Raw genomic sequence first — 23144 nt, 5'->3', positions numbered from 1 at the left:
ATTGAGTATTTTCCCTTACTTTCTACTTCACAGAAAATGTTGGTAAACATTTCATGACATTAAAATCAGTTTAACTGACCGGCAGGATCAGGCAGGCATTAAATTGGGAAACAAATGCCTCTGATTGAAAGTTGCATTGCCCACAAGATGGGGCTAATGAGCAGGAAGAGAGAACATTGAAGCCATTCCAGAAGCACCAGGGTTTGGAACGTTACTTTAAACGAGTAATTACAGTTACAGTGATCATCCCAAGGCCCATAAAAATAGCCACTTGGCATTATAAGTGTGATTTTAAAAATGTAGATTTACTTTCTCATTTCTTTTCTCTAATTTATTTAATTTACATTTGCTGAATTGCTTTTACACTTTTTATCTCTTGTTTTAACTGTATATTGTGAACTGCCTTGGGGGAGGATAGGTTAGATATAAATACTATATATGCATAAATAAATGGCTTGAAAAGCTACAATTACACTACAAAATAAATTCATGCTCAAAATGGAGGACATTTTGGAATTCCTCCTGGACAGAAGGTTGGAATGGAGGACATGTCCTGGAAAAAAAGGAGGACCAAGTCTGGTCACCCTGAGGTTTTTCAGAGAGGGGTCATCCTCTGAGGCTGAGGGAGTGTGACTCGCCCAGAGTCACCCAATATATTTAAATGGATGAGCCAGGATTCAAGCCCTGCTCTCTCCAGAGTCCTAAAGCTCAAACCACTGCACCAAGCTGTCTCTCTTTGTAATAAGTTTTCACTAATAGCCACAGCACCTTCCCCTTAATACAGTGGTTCTCAACCGTTGGTTCTCTAGATTTTTTGAAACATCAACTCCCAGATTTCCTGAACAACGAACATACTGACTGGGATTTCTGGGAATTGAATCATAGAATCACAGAGTTGGAAGAGACCGCAAGGACCATCCAGTCCAATCCCATTCTGCCATGCAGGAACTGTCAATCAAAGCATTCCTGACAGATGGCCATCCAGCCTCTGCTTAAAGACCTCCAAGGAAGGAGACTCCACTACACTCCGAGGAAGGAGTGTGTTCCACTGTTCAACAGCCCTTACTGTCAGGAAGTTCCTCCTAATGTTCAGGTGGAATCTCTTTTCCTGCAGTTTGCATCCATTGCTCCGGGTCCTTTTCTCTGGAGCAGCAGAAAACAAGCTTGCTCCCTCCTTAATATGACATCCCTTCAAATATTTAAACAGGGCTATCATATCACCTCTTAACCTTCTCTTATCCAGGCTAAACATCCCCAGCTCCCTGAGTCGTTCCTCATAGGGCAAGGTTTCCAGACCTTTCACCATTTTAGTCGCCCTCCTTTGGACATGCTTCAGTTTCTCAATGTCCTTTTTAAATTGTGGCGCCCAGAACTGGACACAATATTCCAGGTGGGGCTTGACCAAAGCAGAATAGAGTGGCACTATTACTTCCTTTGATCTAGACACTTTCCTTTTATTGATGCAGCCTAAAATAGCATTGGCCTTTTTAGCTGCCGCATCGCACTGTTGACTCATGTTCAACATATCATCTACTTGGACTCCCAGATCCCTTTCACACATAAAATTCTCGTTCAGCCAGGTGTCACCCATCCTATATCTGTGCATTTTATTTTTCCGCCCTAAGTGCAATACCTTACATTTCTCTGTGTTGAATTTCATTTTGTTAGCTTTGGCCCAGCTTTCTAGTCTATTCAGGTCATTTTGAATGTTGATCCTGTCCTCTGGGGTATTAGCTATTCCCCCTAATTTGGTGTCATCTGCAAATTTGATAAGTATGCTCCCAATTCTGTCATTGATAAAGATCTTGAATAGCACTGGGCCCAGGACAGAGCCCTGTGGGACCCCACTGGTCACTTCTCTCCAGGATGAAAAGGAGCCATTGTTGAGCACCCTTTGGGTTCGGCCGGTCAACTAATTACAGATCCATGTAACAGTTCCTTTGTCTAGCCCACATTTTACCAGCTTGTTTGCAAGTCCAAATCACCTGGAGAGGCCCAAAGGTTGAGAACCACTGCCTTAATAGTAACGCCTCCTTTTTCTTCCTTTCTGAGCTAAAAATAATAAGCCGCTCAGCCGCTTCAGAAGCGTCAGCCACAAAAAAAACCCTTCCCTCAGCCTCTTAGAACTATATGTCCCAGGGTTCTCTGCGTCGGCGCTGTAGTAGTAGCAGAGCGAGAAAGAACAAGCTACTCAGGAGGCTCAAAGCACCATGGGAAATGGAGTTCCAAGAAGAGCCCCGCCGCTCATCCTAGTTTTGTCTTCTTGGAACTCCATTTCCCAGGATGTTTTGAGCTTCCGTCTGCGCAGGCGCGCAAGCCCCTCCCGAGCGAGAAAGGGCCAATTTCTCCTCATGATTTAGAACTCCATTTCCCAAGGTGCTTTGCGCCCCCAATAACTGAGGAGTGGGGCGGGGAAAGCGTTAAAGATGGCGTCGGGGCCGCGTCGCTCTCCTCAGGGAGGCAGAGGGAGAGTGTGAGAGAGAAGGAAGCAAAGACGGTGCAGTTTGGGCCTCTATTTCTGTCGCTGCCGCCGCCGCCGCCGCCATGTCGGAGCCGGGGCACTTAGGGGTGAAGCGTGCGGAATCGGCTCGGCTGCGTCGAGCGGAGCAGCTGAAGCGCTGGAAGGGTTCCTTGACGGAGCTGGAGCCGGTGACTCCCGCCCGGAGCCGGTACCGGGGAGGAGGAGGCGGCGGGGCCCGAGTCCGCTTCGAGGACGGAGCCGTCTTCCTGGCCGCCTGCGCCAGCGGAGACACCGACGAGGTGAAGAGGCTCCTGGCCCGCGGGGCTCGCCTCAACACGGCCAACGTGGACGGGCTGACAGCGCTGCACCAGGTACTAGAGAGCCCCCTTCACTGCGTCTACATGGGAGGAATAACCCGGATTGAGAGCGCTTTCGCGGCCCTGGGCATGGCCATTGGTTGTGGAACCAGAGCTCTATATGAACCTACATCAATATCTATATAGAAATATGTAAATTTATGATTTTGTGTGTGTGTATGTATGTGTATATATGACTATAAATATATACTTGATATATATTTAATTATATACCATAAATATATAAATCTATATATAAATATGTAAATCTCTGACTCTGTGTGTGTGTGTGTGTGTGACTATAAATATATGTTTAATATATATTTAATTGTATATCATAAATATGTAAATCTATCTATATATAAATATGTAAATCTATGACTGTAAATATATGTATATGGTATATATGGGCCTAAATATATATTTAGTTTCATTATAGCCATCTATGATACATTCACAGTCTATATTTACGTAAACTCAGGCTAACCAGACTTGTCCTCCTGTTTTCCAGGATGTCTCTTCCATTCCAGTCTTCTGTCCATGAGGAATTCCAGCCATATATGTAGAGAGAGAGATAGAGAGATTTATGTATTTGGTTTTATATATACAGTAGTTGGAATTCCTCCTGGACAGAATGGAGGACATGTCCTGGGGAAAAAAAGGAGGACCAACTCTGGTTACCCTGAGCTTTTTCAGAAGGGAGGAGTCGTCCTCTGAGGCTGAGAGAGTGTGACTCGCTCAGAGTCACCCAGTGTGTTGACATGGCCGAGCCAAGATTCGAACCCTGGTCTCCCGATTCCCAGAGCTCAGGCACTAGGCCCTTATCCACGGATTCAAGCATCCATGGTTTGAAAATACTGTACTCCAAAAAAGTGTACATTCTGAATGGGCAAACCTTCATATTTCATTTTATGTAAGGGACACCATTTGACTATGCCATTGTTTTTAATGGCACTCAGGCAGCCACAGAATTTGTTGTTCACAGGGGTCCTGGAACCAAACGCCAGCAGATAAAAGGGCCCACTCTGTGTGTGTGTGTGTGTGTGTGTGTGTATCACTACACACACACACACATATAGTTATGGTTACTATGTCCAGGGACCCCTCCTTCCAGGGAAGCAAAATAGGGTTGCTGAGGGTTGGGGCCTAATGGTAAATGTCTAGAGAACAAGGCATCTGTGGACCAAGTCTGAGATGGGGTGAGGTTAAGTGTCAGCCGTGGCAAATTCCCCTTCAGTCTCTGCTTTTTTCGCTCTTCCACTTCTTCGACCCTTCATTCCTTTTCTCTGTCCCGCTTGGATCACTCCATTCACAGGTAGAGAAAGAGAGAGAGTGTCACACTATGACTCTCTTGCGCTTGCCTTTGGGCAGTGACACTGACTCTCTGTTGTTGTTATTGTTCTGTGCCTCCAAGCTGTTTCTGACTTTTTGCAACCCTAAGGTGAGCCTATCTCGGGGTTTTCTTTGCAAGATTTGTTCACAGGAGGTTTGCCATTGCCTTCTTCCCCTGAGGCTGAGAGAGTGTGACTTGCCCAATCTCTCCCATTGGGTTTCATGGCTGAGGTGGGAATCTAATCCTGGTCTCCAGAGTCTCGGTCCCAATGCTCAAACCACTAAGCCACTTTCTGACTCTCTATAAATAGCATGTTTTACAGGGTTGCACCAAGAACCCATGATTTGATTCATAGTCTGCAGGTTCTCTCTAATTTCCTTATTTCTCCTTGTGTGCCTTCAGGTGATTTCTGACTTGCAGTGACCCTAAGGTGAATCTGTCATGGGGTTTTCTTGACAAGTTTTGTTCAGAGGGGGGTGTCATTGACTTCCTTTGGGGCTGAGAAAGTGTGACTTGCCCAAGGTTACCGGGGGGTGGATTCACCAGGAAGCCCCGGTGGGGCAGTGGTTAAATGCCTGTACTACAGCCACCAGTTTGTGAGTTCGATCCTGAGGGCTCCAAGGTCGACTCAGCCTTCCATCTTTTCATAGCTTGGTAAAATGAGAATCCAGCTTGTTGGAGCAATTAGCTTACATGTTGTAAACTGCTTAGAGGCTGTTTAGTTCAGTATGAAGTGGTATAGAAATGTAAATGCTATTGCTATTTCATGGCCAAGTGGGTATTTGGACCCTGGTCTTCAGGGTCCTAGTCCAACACCCAAACCACTACACCACACTAGCTTTTCTGCTTTGCCAATTGCTGCCTCTCTATGAAGAGCTTCTCATCTCCCCCTTACCCTTGAGAAGTAACCTAGGTGAACTGACAACATGATTATACAGATATATTCACTACACTGTAGGGCTGAGAACAAATGGTGGCCTGTGCTGTGTATCCATGACTGGATGCATGGTAATAGTAATGGAAAAGATACTGGGCATGAAACTAGAACTCAGAATCAGCTAATTTTATTTTCTACTTTGATTGAGCTGAGTCTTAAAGTCCTGTCATGGTACACATTGGTCATTGTTGTGTGGCCACATTAAATTAATTGCCTTTCTTTACGGTGTATTGCTATCAGCTTCTTGTATGCTATCAGTACCATGTCTTTCCCATGTATTCCTTTAAGTAAGTGTTTTCCTATGCAGAAAGCAGTTTCTTCCCGTACCTCCCACACTGTAGCACAAATTATCACACTATGGCAGGATACAGACTTTGGGACAGCCTGCACCCACCCCTTTCCCCGATGGATTGGGGCCTCAGCGGCCACAGCGGCAGCCCCGGAGGCCCCAATCTGCCGCTTTTCCAGGCCTCAGGGAAGCGACAAGACACAGCTTCCTTGCGGCCTGGAAAGGGGTGTCCTTGGGGCTTCATGCCCCAAGGACACTCCAACAGCGGCGGGGAGAGAGAGAAAGGGGCCGCTCAGCGTGGTTGTTTAAAGGCCACACTAGCGATATGCACGGCAAAAGGAGCTCCGTTTCGGAGCTCCTTTCAGCACTGCTAAAAGGGTGCCACAAGCGCCCTGTAGCAGCGCCAGCACATAACGGCCACGCCACACCGTTTGGATGTGGCACAGCTGTCATGTCAAAATGGCGGCGTCCATCTGTACAGGGCGCCACCATTTTGACGTCCTGAGTATGTGCTTGGGTTAGGGAACGTCTGTAAAGGACGCTTCCAGGCAACCCCAGCACGTACTCGGTACGTGCTAAAAGGCCCATCTGGACAAGGCCAAAGCTTATGTTTTTGCTACTCAACACTACCAAATAACATTTTTATCTTTTGTACCATAAATTCAAAAGGTGGAGCATGCAATAGATTCCACAGAAGTACAGTCGGCCCTCCTTATCCATGGATTTTTTTGTGTACGGATTTAAGCATCCATGGCTTGAAAATATTCAAAAAAGTATAAATTCCAAATAGCAAACCTTGATTTTGCCACTTTATATACAGGACACAATTTTACTATGCCATTGTATTTACTGGGACTTGAGCATCCACAGATTTTGGTATCCACGGGGAGTCCTGGAACCAAACCCCAGTGGATAACAAGGGCCCACTGTATATTCATTTAGTATGCATTTGTACTCTGAAAAGATGGAATATATGGGTAAGGCACACTTGACTTTGCTTTAGTCAATCAGGACAAGGTCAAACTAGTTTGGTAAGAGTCTTTTGAAGTTTCATGTTTACAGTTTATTGGTGAATTGCACAAGGATTTTGACTGAAACTAAGCTAGCTTGATCTGTCTGGTCCTACAGCAGGAGCCACACTCCTAATGGAATAGATTCCAGTAGAGAAAAATGTCTGTTACAGCTATTTATAGAGGGAGTTCCCTTGTTTTTTGTACGTGACTCTTTGAAAATGGGGGGGGGGACGGGGGACACCATTGTGTAAGCTGCTACTACAAAATAAAATGACTCCTAGAAAAGTTGTATTTGGAAATAGTTTCAGCTAAAAATATTGTTTAGCTTCTGACATTGATATTTTTGGCCATTCTGATTGAATGTTCTTGGTTCATTTATGAGTCCTTTGCAATTTTGGTAATGTCAACATTATATTTTGTCTGATGCCTTAATTTATTTATTGGATTTATTTTAATGTATCCTGTGTAAAAGCTGCTGTGATACTTTTGACTTTGAAAACCTTTTCTCTTGGCAGCCGTTGTAGAGACCACAAGGTGCCAGGGTCTAAGATAAGCAACACAGAATTCTATTAATAGAATTCCTAATGTGCAGCAAGCACCAAAAGTATCATCAAGAGGCTGCTCCTAAAATGACAAAAGCATCAACATTCAGTCCTCTGTTGGTTCATATGCTGTGATATTCTTTATATTGCAACAGACAAACTTTGTCTTATTGGGAGACAACTAGTGACACATGTATGAATCTCTTCTCACTTAAACTAAATTATGCTATAACCATGTTTATGTGTTTTGTATTGGACTTAGCAGAATTTGTTGCCTTGTTTCTTTACCAAATCAGCATTTCTCTGAAATGGTAAGAGAAGTTTTGAACATTGGGAGGAAAACAAAAACAGAGCTGAGTTATATTTGTTGTTGTGTTCCTTCAAGTCATTCTGACTTATGGTGACCCTAAGGTGAACCTAGCATGGGACTTTCTGGGACTGAGAGTGTGTTACTCAGCCAGTGAGTTTCCATGACCAAGCGGGGATTAGGACCATGATTTCCAGAGTCCTAGTCAAACACCAATACTACTATATCACACTGGTTCTGATACTTTATTAAACTACTAAAATATTATTAATAGAATGAAATTTCAAGTCATCCAGGGCTCTTCATTAAGATGGGCATGGGGCAGAAGCAAAATAGTCCAAAAATGGACCTGGCTAGATACTGAAGCCACATGATCTGCATTCAGGCTAAAGTCTCAAGATGGAGTCTGCAAACATGTAGACTCAGTTTAGTAGGATGGGATTAAGTTTCATTTAGAGTATGTGGAATGGTTGACTTCTTCCAGTTCTGTAGATGAAAGGCTGCCAGTAATTGTGCTGGTTTTTTAAACACATGGCTCTTGTGCTAGATGGGAGAATAAGAAATCCCATGTCAGAACAATGGATGATTAAATTTAGGTGGCACATTAGGCAAAAACAGTAATTCAAAATAAAATTATAAGCACAGTTTTCTGTCCACATTGGCTGGGGTTGGGACACAGGACCCTGTGAAAGTGGAATAACCACAAATTAAAAAAAATCACTTCTTTTTTACCTGAGAGACCACTTCTCTAGGGCCCTTATGACTTGACGGGTTTCGCAACTCCATTCCGAAGCCACTCAGGGTCCAACCATGCAAATTCATGTTATAACGTGATAGATTATCACACGTGATTGCTTTCTATGGGGAGTCATTCCGAGGCAGACCCAAAATCAATCCAAAGTGATTCCTGATGTAGGTGAATTCAGTGACTTAGCGGATTCACAAATCTTTTTCCAAGATCAGTTCGAATCCGATCCGAATTGTTCTTGGTGTGGAATGCAACTTTGCTTCTGTTCTGGTACACCCCCCCCCCCAACCTCCAAAGTAGCAAATTTCCCATGATGCGTCGATGCACAGCTGCAATTTTGCCCCATTTCCTTCCAGTATGTTGATGGGGTAAGGCGGAGAGCTTTTTTTGGGGGGGGAGGTTATGTTCATATTAAGCGTTTTAACGTTGTAACGTTATGATGTGAACAGGGAAGGACCATGCTTTTTAACTCGCCCCCTCGACCAGTCTCAAGGGGTTTTTTTCCATCTCCTGTTATTATACACACACACACACACACACACACACACACACAGGCGAGGACACAGGACACATTCGGAAGAGGCAAGGGAGGCATGTAGAGAAGCCTGACACAGGACACATTCGGAGGAAGCAGGGGGCATGTAGGGAAGGCTGATATGGAGGACACATTCAGATGTTGAGAAGGGGATAGGATGACTGACACAGAGGACACGTTTGGATGTGGCTGTATGTATAATTGAGAGCACACATGGTAGGAGTTGCGGGATTAAATAGAGTAAAAAATAGAATAAAATAGAAGGCTAACATTCACATGAATGAGGAAGTGGCCCCCTTCACCCCGGAAGTGCAAAGGTTCTCGATGCGTTCAGAGCCCCACTGGGCATGCGCAAGGGTGCCAATTCGACTTGGTGAATCTGGTATGTACTGGTGTGATAAATTATTTTGCACTCGCTCTGCTTTGCCTCAGGAATGACCACAATTTTGCTCTTCACATGTGATAATCACGTTAATTGCCTGGATTCTAATTGACTCTGCTTCCCCTTCCCTTTGGAATGGCTTTGGATTGGAGTTCTGATTTTCACGTGTGATAAGGGCCTAGGAATCTCTAGATCCTCCAGCACAACTCCATGTTTAACATCTGCCAAAAGTTAACCATATAATCAAGCTGGAGGACCTACAAATACCTAGAGAAGTGTTTTCTCTAGTAATCTCTAGATCCTCCAGTGCAACTCTATCATCAATTTCTAGCAGAATCTCTCTGGAGGACATAGGGATTAATAGAGAAAACATATTAGTCAAATCCACAAATAATCAAAACTGCAAAAGTCAAAGCTGCAAATGTGGAGAGCCAACTCTATTATCTAGTGGTTAGAGGAAGCTGGAAATACTGAGAGTAGTGCAGTTGCCTTTTGGATTGAGGTAAACTTCCTTCAGTATGAGATCCTGCCTTATGTAACTGTAGCATTTCTGAATGCAAAAAAGGGAGAGAGAGCTGTGTCCAGGGTCCAAGAAATGTATTATTCACCCATGTATCTTGGATCCAAAACATACTGCAGAAATAATCCATCTTGAGATTGCTTTAAGTTCCCGAGCTCAATGCTAGGGAATTCTGAGAACTGTAGTTTTGTGAGACATTTAATCTTTCCTGTCAGATTGCTCTGGTGCCACAATAAACTACAATTTCCAGGATCCCCTAGCACTCAGCCAGGACAGTTAAAGCAGTCTCAAGATGGATTATTTCTACAGTGTGTTTTGGATCTTACTTTTCATGAAGGTAATCCTTTTTCTGAAACTATTTATTATCTCTGTTCCCATTTAAACACATGGCTTATTTGAATGCAGTGTAATTCTAGAAACTTAGCATCATAGAATTGTAGAGTTGGAAGAGACCACAAGGGCCATCCAGTCCAACCCCATGCCATGCAGGAACTCTCAATCAAAGCATCCCCGACAAATGGGCATCCAGCCTTTGTTTAAAGACCTTCAAGGAAAGAGATCCCACCACGATCTGAGGGAGTGTGTTCCACTGTCGAACGGCCCTTACTGTCAGGAAGTTCCTCCTAATGTTGAGGTGGAATCTCTGTTCCTGGAGCTTGCATCCATTGTTCTGTGTTCTAGTCTCTAGGGAGGGACCTGCAGGGAAAGTGCCTAATTTTTTGCTCTCTGCCACACCAAATTTGATAGAGGGTGTGATATCTAAGAAGGCATGTGTGCCACTGGAACACTTCCTTATATCAGAGAGCTCTAGATGGTAACTGACAACCTTCAGTAATGCCTGTGGGCTGCAGAGAAAGTATTCCACCCAGCGAGGGAAAGGGACTGGCATGATGACAACCATCTTCTCAGCTTGTCTTTGCAGTATGATCCTGCTGAGGTAGGCGTAAAGCCTGTGCAATCTTGAGCACAGCGGAAATAATTCCATTCCATTTCAAGTAAGAAATCTTTGGGCTCTCTATTACTCTCTACTCAGCCTAATAGCATGTAACATATTGTACTCCCTGGGCCTAGAGATGTAATGCGTGACTTTGTTTTTGATCCCTCTCTGAAGGTCAAAATCAGTCAGAGGCATCATTTGAAAGTACTTTACCACCAAGATCTTACTCATCTTTTTTCTCTGACTCTCACACTTGTAACAAAGACCTTCACTCTACCTGCGCTGCTGTTAGCTTTTCTCTGTTCCTTGCTTTTATACTTGTCAGTGCCACATCTCACATGCTATGGCTTTGAATTAGAGTTGTCCATGTCCTCTTCTGTTTGGCATTAATTTTGCATTCCTATGTGTTTTGGAAGTTAAGGTATCTGTCTGTTGTGTCTTCCACAAATAGTGGATAAGTGTCCAAACTTTTATGCTGCAGTCACATGGATAGTTATGCAGTGTTGCTTCTGAACACTTTCTAAAGCAAGTGGATACTTTTTAATAAGTTTTTAAAGGAGCTAATGATGTGAATGAAGTGCTAGTTTTAAACTTGAAACCCAGTTATTGCTCTAATATTTAAAGGACCTTTTGTCTCCACAGATTTTCAACAGGGTCCTCTACTATCAAAACTGAGCAGTATGGTTACGAGGGAAAGGACCTAGTCGACAGTGATACCCAAACTGTGAAATACTGTGCCAGAATCATTCTGAGTATGATGAGGGGTGTATTCAGTTCATATGGAGGCACCAGTTGGGGAAAAATTGGTGTAGATGTTTGCAACTCATTGATCAATACTTAAACTCTGGAATGAATGTGTATTATTTGTGAATATGCCATATACTGCAGGTAGACTATTCAAAGGCTAATGCATGTAGTAATATATATATATATATATATATATATATATATATATATATATATATACTGGACAATGCACATGTCACAATGTGTAGTCATGCTGGGGGGTGGAGTAAAAATTGCTAGTGTGAAAATATGAGCTAGGAAATATTTAGCATCCCATATACGTCACTGTCACTTATTTCTGAGATTACAAAATGAGAAACTAAATTAAGTCAGAAGTGTAGTCCTGGACCTGCACAGAACACACCATTGTAGTGGAGGTGTGACATTTGATGGCATCTAGGGATGGAGATCTGAGCCCTTTGTGTTAGGTGTAACATGCTTGGGATGCTGTGTGTGGGAGGAGGAGTTAAAGGTGATAAAAGAGTCACCTGCCCCTTCACGTACCACTTTCCATGCCTGGCTTCATAGCCCACTGTCCTACCCACAGAACAGTGTGAGCTTGGCTGGTTGCTTTGGGGCCAGGTAGGAATTTTCTTTCCTTTACTTAGTTTTTGTTGTTGTTGTTGTTTGCCTATCCTACACTGTATCTGGAGGACTATGGCCGGAATTGGTAAATAGGCTTCCACTTGGCAATTGGGGGGGGGGATTATAAGAATTTCAGTGTACATGTTGGCACCCTTTTGATATAGGTATAGGATAGAGCTCAGGAACTGCCTCTTTAGGATCTTGTGGTTTGGGGGGTGGTGGTGAAGGATTCTGTCTTTGAGGCATACTTGGAGGTTTTGCTCTCACTTGTAAAGTCCTACAGCTTGGGTGGGAGACCCTAGCTTTGCCTTCTAGTAAAGGCTGGCCGGGGAGCAACCCAGTTATTGGATTACCTCTGGGGTCAAGTCTTTTGCCTGAGGGTGTCAAGGGTTGACCCCTGGCCTTAGCTGAACCCATATCAGATTGCTCCACTCTCTTGCTTCTTCCAGGATTATCACAATGTAAATATATTCTAGGGCAATAAAGTGCCCCCTGTTTAACCTAACTCTTTGTTTTAGACTCATTATTCTATGGTAAGTTTATACTTTTTTGATTGGCAGGTGAAGTTAGTGAAGTTTACCATCTGAGGCAGGCTATCCAGCTGGACTGTTAAATTGTAATTATTCTTCAGGTAAAAATCCTGGACTCACAGGATTGTAATTCTATTGAATTTAAAAGGATTCATCATTGAAGTAAACATACTAATGCTATTAACAGAAGTCATAATAGTGACAATATTAAGACTTACAAGATAGAAATGATGTTTCTTTTTCTTGTGCGGGTGGAATTTCTGTAAGCTGAAATTCTGTAATTGTGCATGGCACAATGGTGTGGTTAAAATGGGTGCATCTTTTTGTAGTCTGATATAAATAAAACAGTACTTTTAATATGAAAAATACTGCTATTTAAATAGTTTCTATAGCTATTCCTCCTACTCTTATAATAAAATTTAAAAGACCACACCCAATACCACTTTCATATATGTGTTTTTAATGGAAATGGCTTTGATTCTCGTGAAGTTTTCAAAATGTGTAGACAACAGCTGTCTTCTGCCTTTCTGGAATTCTAGGGAAGACAAGGGGCTATTCCCATCAGTTATGCCAAATGATAAGGAACTTTCAGTCTTGATAGACCGGCATTTTTGACTGGCATCGGGGCAGAGTGGGGGTGTGGTGTCGGCATGTGTCATGCCCTGGCACCACTCTCATGCTGGTGTTACGGGCAGTGTCACAGCACTCCTCTGGAGCTACATCCAGATGACGAAGCATCGAAATGCCACAGCGCTGGCAACTATTGTGCCCTTTCTGCAGTGCAAAAAGGAGCCACTTTTTATGGCTCCTTTTTGCACCATGGAAAGGCCAGATTGGGGCCATGGCATGTAGTTGCCGTGGCCCTGATCCGGTGTTGAAAGGGGCAGGTGTAGGCTGCCTTTTAGGGGTGGTCTGTTCAGCCCCATTAACTTGAATATAAGCACATGGCAGCCATTGTTTCCCCCTCCTTTTTCCCCTTGCGCATAGGTGAGGGATGCGAGTCTCAAAACCGCGAGAACGGAGGGAGGACTGTACTTCTTCTTGCTCAAATCAGCTATTCATCCTCAAAAACCTAAGGTGTATTTTTTTAAAAAAAAAAAAAACAGAAGTCCTTTGATTACTCTGATAAGACTTAATCTTTTGGGTTTTTAGGCAACTGTTGCCAAAAGAAATTGGTACCTGTGGTTTAAAAACAATATATTTGCATTTATAAGTGGCCATTTCAACCAAGCCCATTGCTAGTTTGAATAAAAGTATGTAGGCTGTTCCTAAACTGATGTGATTGCCCTATTTAGTGGCAAAATGTGATACCTTTGGGACTGGCTTCTCCCATCATAAAGCATCTAAATTGCAGCCACTAGTTTTAATTATTAAGATTGCCTTATATATTGTCCAAGTGATTCATTTATGGGTAACGACCACCTTTTGTTTTCTAGCATTCATCATTAGAATTTGTGAAATCTTTTGCATTAAGAAAGCTCATTTGCTTTGCTGCTAGTCTTCTGTGTGTCATTCTCCTTTCTGGCCCAGTCTAAACTTGGCTCTGGGTGCTGTGAACTACTGAATTGATATGACACAACAACTGCTTACCATCCATTTTGGGACCATATGAAAAACATACTTCTATTTATAAAATGTTCGCTTTGATCATACACACAGCTACTGTTGTTTCTGCAGTGGCTTTTAACTTTGGTTTGATAAACAAAGATCTCAGAAATGACAAACTGAATAATTTCAAAGTCACTCTCTGTTGTCTCAAAAACAAAGCTAAGGATACTTTCCCATGTCAGATAAGACTAATAGATCCTTTTTATATGTCTGACCCTGTCCCAGCTTGCAACCTTTTAACCTATCTGACCACTCCTGAGAGTGATCTCTTTGTCAGGCACAAATGTGGACAGTAACTTTTCTGTTCTTATTATGCCGGCATAGTGCAAATTTTATTTTCTAGTTCTTACCAGTTTAATTTTATACGGAGGCAGAAGTGGACAAAACTTAACTTGGCTGCCAGCCATTATTTTTGGTTGCAGATAACCTCCCTAGGGTCTGTACTGGAATCAGTCTCTCAAATAGTGTTGGGCTTTGGGGTATTTCCAAAGGAGTGCATGCCTCTCTTGTTACCTCCTCTGCAATACATTTCCTGAAACATTTGGCACATAACTCTAGTTCCCATTCTCTAGTCTAACTGAGCCTCAGGATGTGTAGCTGAAGTAATAACCTGTTGTGTCCTGTTTCTCCATTGTTATCACATGCCCACATCCACACATGTTATATTCATGTGTGTACAATGAATACATGCTTCTTCAAAGTGTTTAACTAAAAGTAATGCAGGTTGTTTGTTGGTTTATTTACTGCATTCTCCCAAAATGGGATCTGAAGCAGTGTTTTCCTTGTTTCATCTATTAGCCAAACTATCATCAATTTATAAACTACTTCTCAAGTCAAAAGTTCCCCACCTTTCCCCTTGTTTCTCTGGCTTATTCCCATAGCCTTGGGATATGTTAGATTAAGGATCCAAGCCAAGGAGAGACAAACTAAAGTAGCTCACCAGGAGTTCTATTAGATGAAGCAGAAGGTGTGAGTGAGGGATGATTGCTGCAGTCCAACAGCATCCAGAGGGTTACACATTGCCCATTGTTTTATAATCTATTCACAATCAATATCTTGCTGAGAGTGCCCTCCCTACATTTGCTGATATGTGTATGTAAAGACACATGGATACATTCATACCAAATACAAAAATAAATAGGATATTTTGTAGAGGAGTGGCCTGGTAGATTGTGACACTGATAATGCACTCCATTAGATCACATTGAGGAAACAGGGATAAGAACAGGAAGAAAGGTTAAATTAAAAAATTATGCTTTATTCTACTACCAATGTTTATGGAGAAAAATAATTAATTAGTAGAACTATTCCCCAAAGCAGTAGACTCTTCCCTTAGGGTGACTAAAATAAGTGACAGAGCAAAAGAAACAAAGAAAATGGAGGTAGGGAGTTATGGTTTTGCAAGTATGGGTTAGGCTGCTTGAAAAATGTCAAGATGTTATTTAGAGGCCTAAGTGCAGTGAAAGAACTCAAGTTTGAATGACATCAGGTTGGCCCCAATGTATGACAGAAGGGGTAGGTTACAAGTGATACTAAGGAGAGGAGTAATTGAATGGGGTTTCAAAGAGTAAGGCAGAGTGCTCTACTTTTTGGTTGATTGTAATCAGTTTGTAATTCACTCTAGGTTTTCTAAATGGAAAATGCTAATACCCTCATTCTGGATGGAAAAAGAGTCCACAGTGTGCACAACAGTCTTTTATCCCAAGGAGACCGGTGCTTATATAGGAGATGAAGGACTGACAGCAAGCTAAGATGTTGTTGGGAAGCCTTGAGCTGTGCCCAGTGTGGAATTCAGTTGCAAAAATAGAATTTGGAATGAAATGCAGTGAAAAACCTTTCCTTAAACTATGACTAACCTGAAGAAAATAGTGAAACAGCATCAAGCAAGCAATTCTTCACTGTCACACCACTTAATCTTAGTACACAGCATGAGTTTCTGTGGTCTCTCAAGACTCAAACATCTGTAACATTGGAACTATAGTTAGGTGATCAGGATTGGATCCAGGATCTGCTTACTACTTATGGTTTGGTTTTTGCTCAGAAGAATCTCACCTCATCCCCACATCACAATTCATTTCATTCCATAAGGCCCCCTGATCCACTGTACCTCATTTTCAGGTTGCTGGAGGGGTCATTATGTGAATGACTGGTGGGGAACCTCTAGCTCACATGTAAATCTGGATCCAAATATCAGCATGGAATAGAGTTCCTTTCAGTCTCCCAGGCAGTTGGCTGAATTTCCATGAAGTGTCTTAAAAAAGAATGTATTCAAAGGGGTATTATAGGGTACAGACAATGAACACAAAAGAGACAGTTTGGGTGTGTTCAAGTTGGGGCTAAAAGAAGAAGCCATGGCATGACTTCCATTAGACTCCTAGCTTTTGAAATTGAATTTGGGCTGGCTAATTAATAAAAGCCATTCTTCTAACGGACAAGACAATAGAAGTTACCAGAATAAAATAAACTATGTGGTATATGTTGTGCTAATTGTATTTTATAGATCTAGACATGAGGATGCTTCAGGATTGGACTATGTTTCCCACCAAAGCTTTGGATTGACTAATTGATTAGGGTGTGACCTATAAGTCAGGAAGGAATTAGCATTCATGTGGAGTTTCTATTGTTTGCATAGTTGCATGAGGGCATCACCTATTAATTTCATCACATTAGAGGACACACTGATTGTTCACTTGAAATACACCAAATCCAACTAACTTGCATTCTGACATCAAGATCCTTTTACCATTAGATGTTGAGTCCATTGCACGTTCCGTTCTTCCAGAATGGTGAATTACATATACAAGGCAAGGAGCTAGCTTAATATCAAAACAGCTCTATGTAATACAGTCTGAGCTGCTTAGAAAGGGTGCTATACTTTGAAGATAAGTCCTTGGGCCTTGCTTGCTGGAGAATGCTGGAGTTCTAGTTCAAAGAAGTAACTTTTCTGAAGCTCTTGTTATTGATCTAATATAATTTCCTTAACTAAATTATGTAATATAGGCCTGTTACAGACTGCCAAAATAAAGCTGCTTTGGGTCTCTTTGGAGGTATGCTATTTAAATGATGCATGGGTCCTAAGAGTCCGGAGGTCGCGCCAAAGCCACACTCCATTCCTAAGTACTGGAGCGCAGCTTTGGTGCAGCTTCCGGATTCTTAGGGTGCATGCATCATTTAAACAGCATACCTCCAAAGAGACCCGAAGCAGCTTTATTTTGGCAGTCCGGAACAGGCCATAATATCTTGAATTCTGAACCTTATGGTTTCAAAAGGATTCATAGAATCATAGAGTTGGAAGAGACCACAAGGGCCATCCAGTCCAACCCCCTGCCATGCAGGAAATCACAATCAAAGCATCCCCGACAGATGGCCATCCAGCCTTTACTTGAAGACCTCCAAGGAAGGAGACTCCACTACACTCTGAGGAAGTGTGTTCCACTGTCGAACAGCCCTTACTGTCAGGAAGTTCCTCCTGATGTTGAGGTGGAATCTTTTTTCCTGTAGTTTGCATCCATTGCTCCAGGTCCTAGACTCTGGAGCAGCAGAAAACAAGCTTGCTCCCTCCTCAATATGACATCCCTTTAAATATTTGAACAGGGCTATCATATTACCTCTTAACCTTCTCTTATCCAGGCTAAACATCCCCAGCTCCCTGAGTCGTTCCTCATAGGGCATGGTTTCCAGACCTTTCACCATTTTAGTTGCCCTCCTTTGGACACACACCAGTTTCTCAATGTCCTTTGTGAATTGTGGTGCCCAGAACTGGACAATTCCAGGTGGGGCCTGACCAAGCAGAACAGAGTGGCAACTATGACTTCCCTGATCAGACCAGGGGTAGGGCAACCTTTTTGAGCCGGGGGCCGGGTTGTGTCCCTCAGGCGACTGGGGGGCCGAACCAGGGGGTGGAGCTTCAGCAACTTTCTGGGGGCGGGGCCACGTGTGGGGGTGAGCGTCCACCCTCCGGGCGGGGCCATGTGCCAGGGGCGGAGCTTCCACCCTCTGGGGGCCAGGCCTCCCCATCTTTGCTGGCCCCTGACGGGGCCCCAGGCCCCGTCAGAGACCAGCAAAAAAGCTGGTGGGGGCTGCCAGCGCTGGAGGGCCCCCTGGAGGCCCAGCGACGGCACGGGCCTCACGATGCCCCGCCGCCGTCGGAGCCTCCTGGAGGGCCCCAGGGATGCAAAGGGCCCCCCAGAGGCCTCCTGCCGCCCTCGGAGCCCTCGGAGGCCCCAGGGACGGCAAAGGGCCCCCCGAGGCCCCCCTACCACCCCTCGAGCACCCTCCTGGAGGGCCCCAGGGGCGGCAAGCAGGCCCCCAGAGAGGCCCCCTGCCGCCCTCGAGCGCTCTTGTTGGCCCCACCAGGGGCGCAGCGGGTCCCCCAAAGGCTCCTGCCCCCTCGGAGCCCTCCTTGGAGGGCCCAGGGACGGCAGCTGGCCCACCCAGAGGCTCCTGCCACCTCGGGTACCTCCTGCAGGGCCCCAGGCATGGCAAAAGGGCCCGCCGGAGGCCCCCTGCCGCCCCTCAGAGCCCTCCCGGTGGGGCCCCAGGGATGGCAGCGGGCCCCCCAGAGGCCTCCTGCCGCCCTCGGAGCCCTCCTGGAGGGCCCAGGGGCGGCATCAGGCCCCAGGAGGCCCCTGCCGCCCTCAAGCGCTTCTGGTGGGCCCCAGGGACAGCAGCGGGCCCCCCAGAGGCCTCCGCCCGCCTCGGAGCCCTCCTGGAGGGCCCCAGGGATGGCAAAGGCCCCCAGGAGGCCCCTGCCGCCTCGTAGCCCTCCTAGAGGGCCCCAGGGGCGCAAAGGGCCCCTCATAGCCGCCCTGCCGCCCTCGGAGCCCTCCTGGGGGGCCAGGGATGGCAAAGGCCCCCAGGAGGCCCCCTGGCCGCCCTCGGGCCCTCCTAGAGGGCCCAGGGTGGCAAAGGGCCCCCAGAGGCCCCTGCCGCCCCAGAGTGCTCCTGGTGGGCCCCAGGGTGGAAGCGGGCCCCCCAAGGCCTCCTGCTGCCTCGGAGCCTCCTGGAGGGCCCCAGGGCGGCAGCGGGTCCCCAGGAGGCCCCCTGCCGCCTTGAGCGCTCCTGGAGGGCCCAGGGGCGGCAGCGGGCCCCCAGAGGCCCCCTGCCGCCCTCGGAGCCCTCCTGGACGGCCCAGGGACGGCAGGGGGCCTCCTAAAGGCCCCCGCCGCTGCCGCCGCAGCTGCCCATTGCGGCTTTTTCGCCGCTCTGCGCCGCCATTTTGGGCGGCAAAGGCGGCGAAGTCTCGCGCGACCTTCCTGAGGTCGCGCGAGATTTCGCCTCCATTTTGGGCGAAAAAATGGCGGCACCTATATGCCCCAGAGCCGCTATGGGCGCCGCATTTTTTGCCCAAAATGGCGGCGCCCAGAGCGCGAAGAGCGTTACGGGCGCGCGGCGGTGGCAGCGGCAACAGCACCTGGGGCCAGGCGGCAGGCCTCCACGGGCCGCATCCGGCCCGGGGGGGCCGGAGGTTGCCGACCCCTGATCTAGACACGTATACTTTATTGATGCAGCCTAAATTGCATTGGCCTTGTTACTGCCGCATCGCACTGTTGACTCAGGTTCAACTATGGTCTACTTGGACTCCTAGTACCCCTTTCCACATAGTTTCATTCAGCCAGGTGTCCTCCATCCTATCTGTGCTTTTCATTTTTCTGCCCTAAGTCAGTACCTTACATTTCTCCCTGTTGAATTTCATTTTGTTAGCATGGCCAGTTTTTTCTAGTCTGTTCAGGTCATTTTGATTCTTGATCCTCCTCTGAGGTATAGCTATTCCCCCTATTTGGTATCATCTGCAATTTTGATAATATGCTCCCAATTCTGTCTCCAGATCATTGATAAAGATGTTTAATAGCACTGGGCCCAGGACGAGCCCTGTGGGACCCACTGGTCACTTCTCTCCAGGATGAAAAAGAGCCATTGTTGAGCACTCTTTGGCTTCGTCCGGTCAACCAATTACAAATCCATGTAACAGTTGCCTTGTCTAGCCCACATTTTACAAGCTTGTTTGCAAGAATATCATGGGAACTTTGGTCAAAGGCCTTACTGAAATCAGATAGATACTAATCCACAGCATTCTTTCATCTAACAAGTTGGTAATTTTTCAAAAACGAGATCAGGTTTGTCTGGCATGACTTCTTTCTCTGAAACCCGTGTTGACTTTTGTGATTATGGCATTGCTTTCTAGATGTTCACAGAGTCTTTGTTTAATTATCTGCTGTAGACTTTCCTGGATACGAGTCAGACTAACTGGACGATAATTTGTTGGGATCCTCTCTTTCCCTTTTTGAAGATGGGACAACGTTTGCCTTCCTCCAGTCGGCTGGCACTCTCCTGTTCTCCAGGACTCTCAAATTGATTTAGATCCATAGTGTACTGGTTCTCACTGGTGTTTGCTCATTGAACAGTCCACTGAAAGGGAGGTCATTTTTGCTGATTTTTTTCTTTTCCCTTAAAAAGCTTCTTTGGAGGCTTGGTGACCCTCCAGAAATAGCAAGTGCATAGTATTCAGGGCTGGGAAGGAAGCAATGCATGAAACAACCCTGCCTCATTCCTGTTTCATCCCACTGACTCGTGCAGAATCTCCAGACCTCCAAATCATGAAGATATGCATTTTCCCTCTAGCATTTCTTCTTACTCAGTAAACTTTTTTTAACTCCCCAAATCTATGAGGCTTGTATTAAAAATATTGCTTGCATGCCACTATTTGTTAGCAAGTCCAAATGAATGTAATTTCATTAATTTATAGCCTAAACTTAAACCTTAGTCTTCTCTATAACAGGTGCAACGAGTAGGCATGAGTCAGCAGAGAACAGTACAATAACCAATATGGACTCCTCAAGTCAATCGTAAATGTCAGCTTTAAAGTTCAAATGGTCTCGTTACTCTCCTCCGGCCTATATACTTAAAAAGCAATGAGGGTTGGAGCCTCAGGAATGACACACATCAAAAAACAAACGCATAGCAAAGAACAGATGGCAAGGACCAAGAATGGTAACTGGCTTACCTTTGCACAGTAAACAAGATCACTAAATGAAAAACTAAAGGCCTGGTTTGTGCTGAATAGCATGATGAAAAGAGGAGTAGTTAGAAGTAATTTCTTAGTGCAACTTATTTAATTAAACATCCTTCTTAGTGATGATAGTAGTCAGGATCCTCTTAACAAATGAACAAAACGCTAACGGATGATGTCCACAGCTTTTGCTGATTCCAGGCAAATCTGTAAATCTTCAGGTTAGAATTTTTTTTTAAAGGAAAATATGGATGGGAAAGTGACCATACCTTGTTGTTTTTTTTTTGTTTGTTTTTGTAATGGGCCCAGAAAAACACAAACAGTTCAGACTGTAATTGTTGTTCCCACACTTATATTCCTATGTCTATCAGATGTGTCTGATAGTAACACAATGGAACTTGGTTCTGAGTAAATGTGCACAGTGCTTGTAAGATACTAACCAGTGCTGCATTATGATTGACAGAGGTGTCTATTCTCATCTATTTCAAGCCTCTCAGCAAATGAAAGGAACTTACAAGTCATATTTTCTAATAGACTGGCTTCAGTCTTGAAGAGTCTATTGTTCAACTGACTTAGTATGCAAAAGTTCATAATTGAAGTCTTACAACTTTTAGGTAACAATCTGTATGAAGTCATCTCTCTTTAAGAAGGTAAACATATTTCTCTATCTAACAACCTTCCATGGGAGGCTAGGCTGGCCCCCTCCCTGCTCGCTTTTTAGCGGCAAGCCAAGGCATTTTTAATGCGAAGTCAAAGGCTTTCATGGCCAGCATCCATAGATTTTTGTGGGTTTTTCGGGCTATGTGGCCATGTTCTATAAGAGTTTCTTCCTGACGTTTCTCCAGCATCTGTGGCTGGCATCTTCAGAGAATGCTAACCTGGAAGAGAGTGGGTATATATATATATGTGTGTATACACACACACACACACACACTGTGTGACCCTGGGTGAGGAGGAGTGATTCCCATGTTAATCTGTGTATTGTTCTGTTATTGATGGCTTCCTCAGGGTAGGAGGATATGTAAAAGAGGATTAGTGTCTGCTAACTGGTGATCATTGTTTGCTGGGAAAGCCTCTGACCCTGAGTGGTTTCTCATTTGCATTTGCTGAATCCTGGTTTTGGTGTCCTTCAGGACTGGTAGCCAAACTTTATTTACTTTGAGGGTTTCTTCTTTCCTGTTGAAGTTGTCCAAGTGTTTGTGGATTTCAATGGCTTCCCTATGCATTCTGACCTGATAGTTGTTGGCATGGTCCAGAATTTCAGTGTTTTCAAACAGTATTTTGTGCCCAGGGTGGTTTGTAATGTGTTCTGCTACTGCTGATTTTTCTGGATGACCTAGTCTGTAGTGTCTCTCGTGTTCCTTGATTCGTGTTTGGACACTGCGTTTGGTGGTCCCTATGTAGACTTGTCTGCAGCTGCATGGTATGCGGTAAACTCCTGTGGCTGTGAGAGGGTCATGATTAAACATTTTAAAAACTATAGATATAATAATTTGTATGCAGGGGTTCCCTGAGACCTGAAGGGTTATGGAGTGGTTGCTTGAAATAATTTTTCAAGGGTGAAAAGGTTGAGAAAGGCTGCTCTAAGGTGTTCATATCTTAAGAAAGGTTAATGATTGCTAATTTCTGAAGTAGCAGAACACTGGAAATACTGCACTTCCTGTAGAGGTGGAATGTGTGAAGAAAAATAAGGACATGTGTTTGGTTATAGTGAAGGTTGGCTAGCTTCTGTAGAAGAACAACGTTTGAAGAAGCATGTTTATTTTTTTAATTTTTTAAAAAAATGTCCTTCAATATAAATGTTATCAGGCAGCCCATGCTATGAAGCCAGTAAAAGGTGGGGTGACTGGTTGAGGCAGAAAACAATAAAATGCTAAATAAGAAAGCCAGATGATTGACTGGTGGGTTTTTCACTGGTTTCTCGTAACTTTACAAGTTTGCTTCCCAACCCTACATGATGATCATCTAGAACAGCGGTTCTCAATCTTCCTAATGCTGCGACCCTTTCCTGCTGCTGTGTTACAGCTTGTTCTTTCCACCTGAGTTTTCAACTGAACAATTATTCCATGTGTTATGGTTATTTGTTAAAGCAGCTCATAGTGTTTAAAAATTCTGGTTTAGGCTAACATTTTATCTTGAAAGCATGTATCTGGAAATAAAACAAATTGTGTTCTGCTGATTTCTTGCACCGCAAGTGGTCAGCAACTGCAGAGGCCATTGTCAGTTGAGGAGAATGTTATTCAGCAGTTGTATTGGCTTGGCTCAG

General features: G+C 44.6%; 1 protein-coding gene across 1 annotated transcript in view; it reads left to right on the top strand.

The window, feature by feature from the left end:
* Positions 1 to 2385: 2385 nt before the first annotated feature.
* Positions 2386 to 23144, top strand: part of PPP1R12B (protein phosphatase 1 regulatory subunit 12B) — a 184912-nt gene continuing 164153 nt past the window's right edge. The window contains 1 exon segment of the mRNA XM_042461553.1: positions 2386 to 2832. Coding sequence (XP_042317487.1) covers positions 2545 to 2832 — 288 coding nt within the window. The 5' untranslated portion in view covers positions 2386 to 2544.

The sequence above is a fragment of the Sceloporus undulatus genome, chromosome 4 (assembly GCF_019175285.1).
Source record: "Sceloporus undulatus isolate JIND9_A2432 ecotype Alabama chromosome 4, SceUnd_v1.1, whole genome shotgun sequence".
In the NCBI taxonomy this organism is placed as follows: Eukaryota; Metazoa; Chordata; class Lepidosauria; order Squamata; family Phrynosomatidae; genus Sceloporus; species Sceloporus undulatus.
The sequence above is the reverse complement of the archived record's forward strand: the minus strand, read 5'-3'. Positions and strand labels throughout refer to the sequence as shown.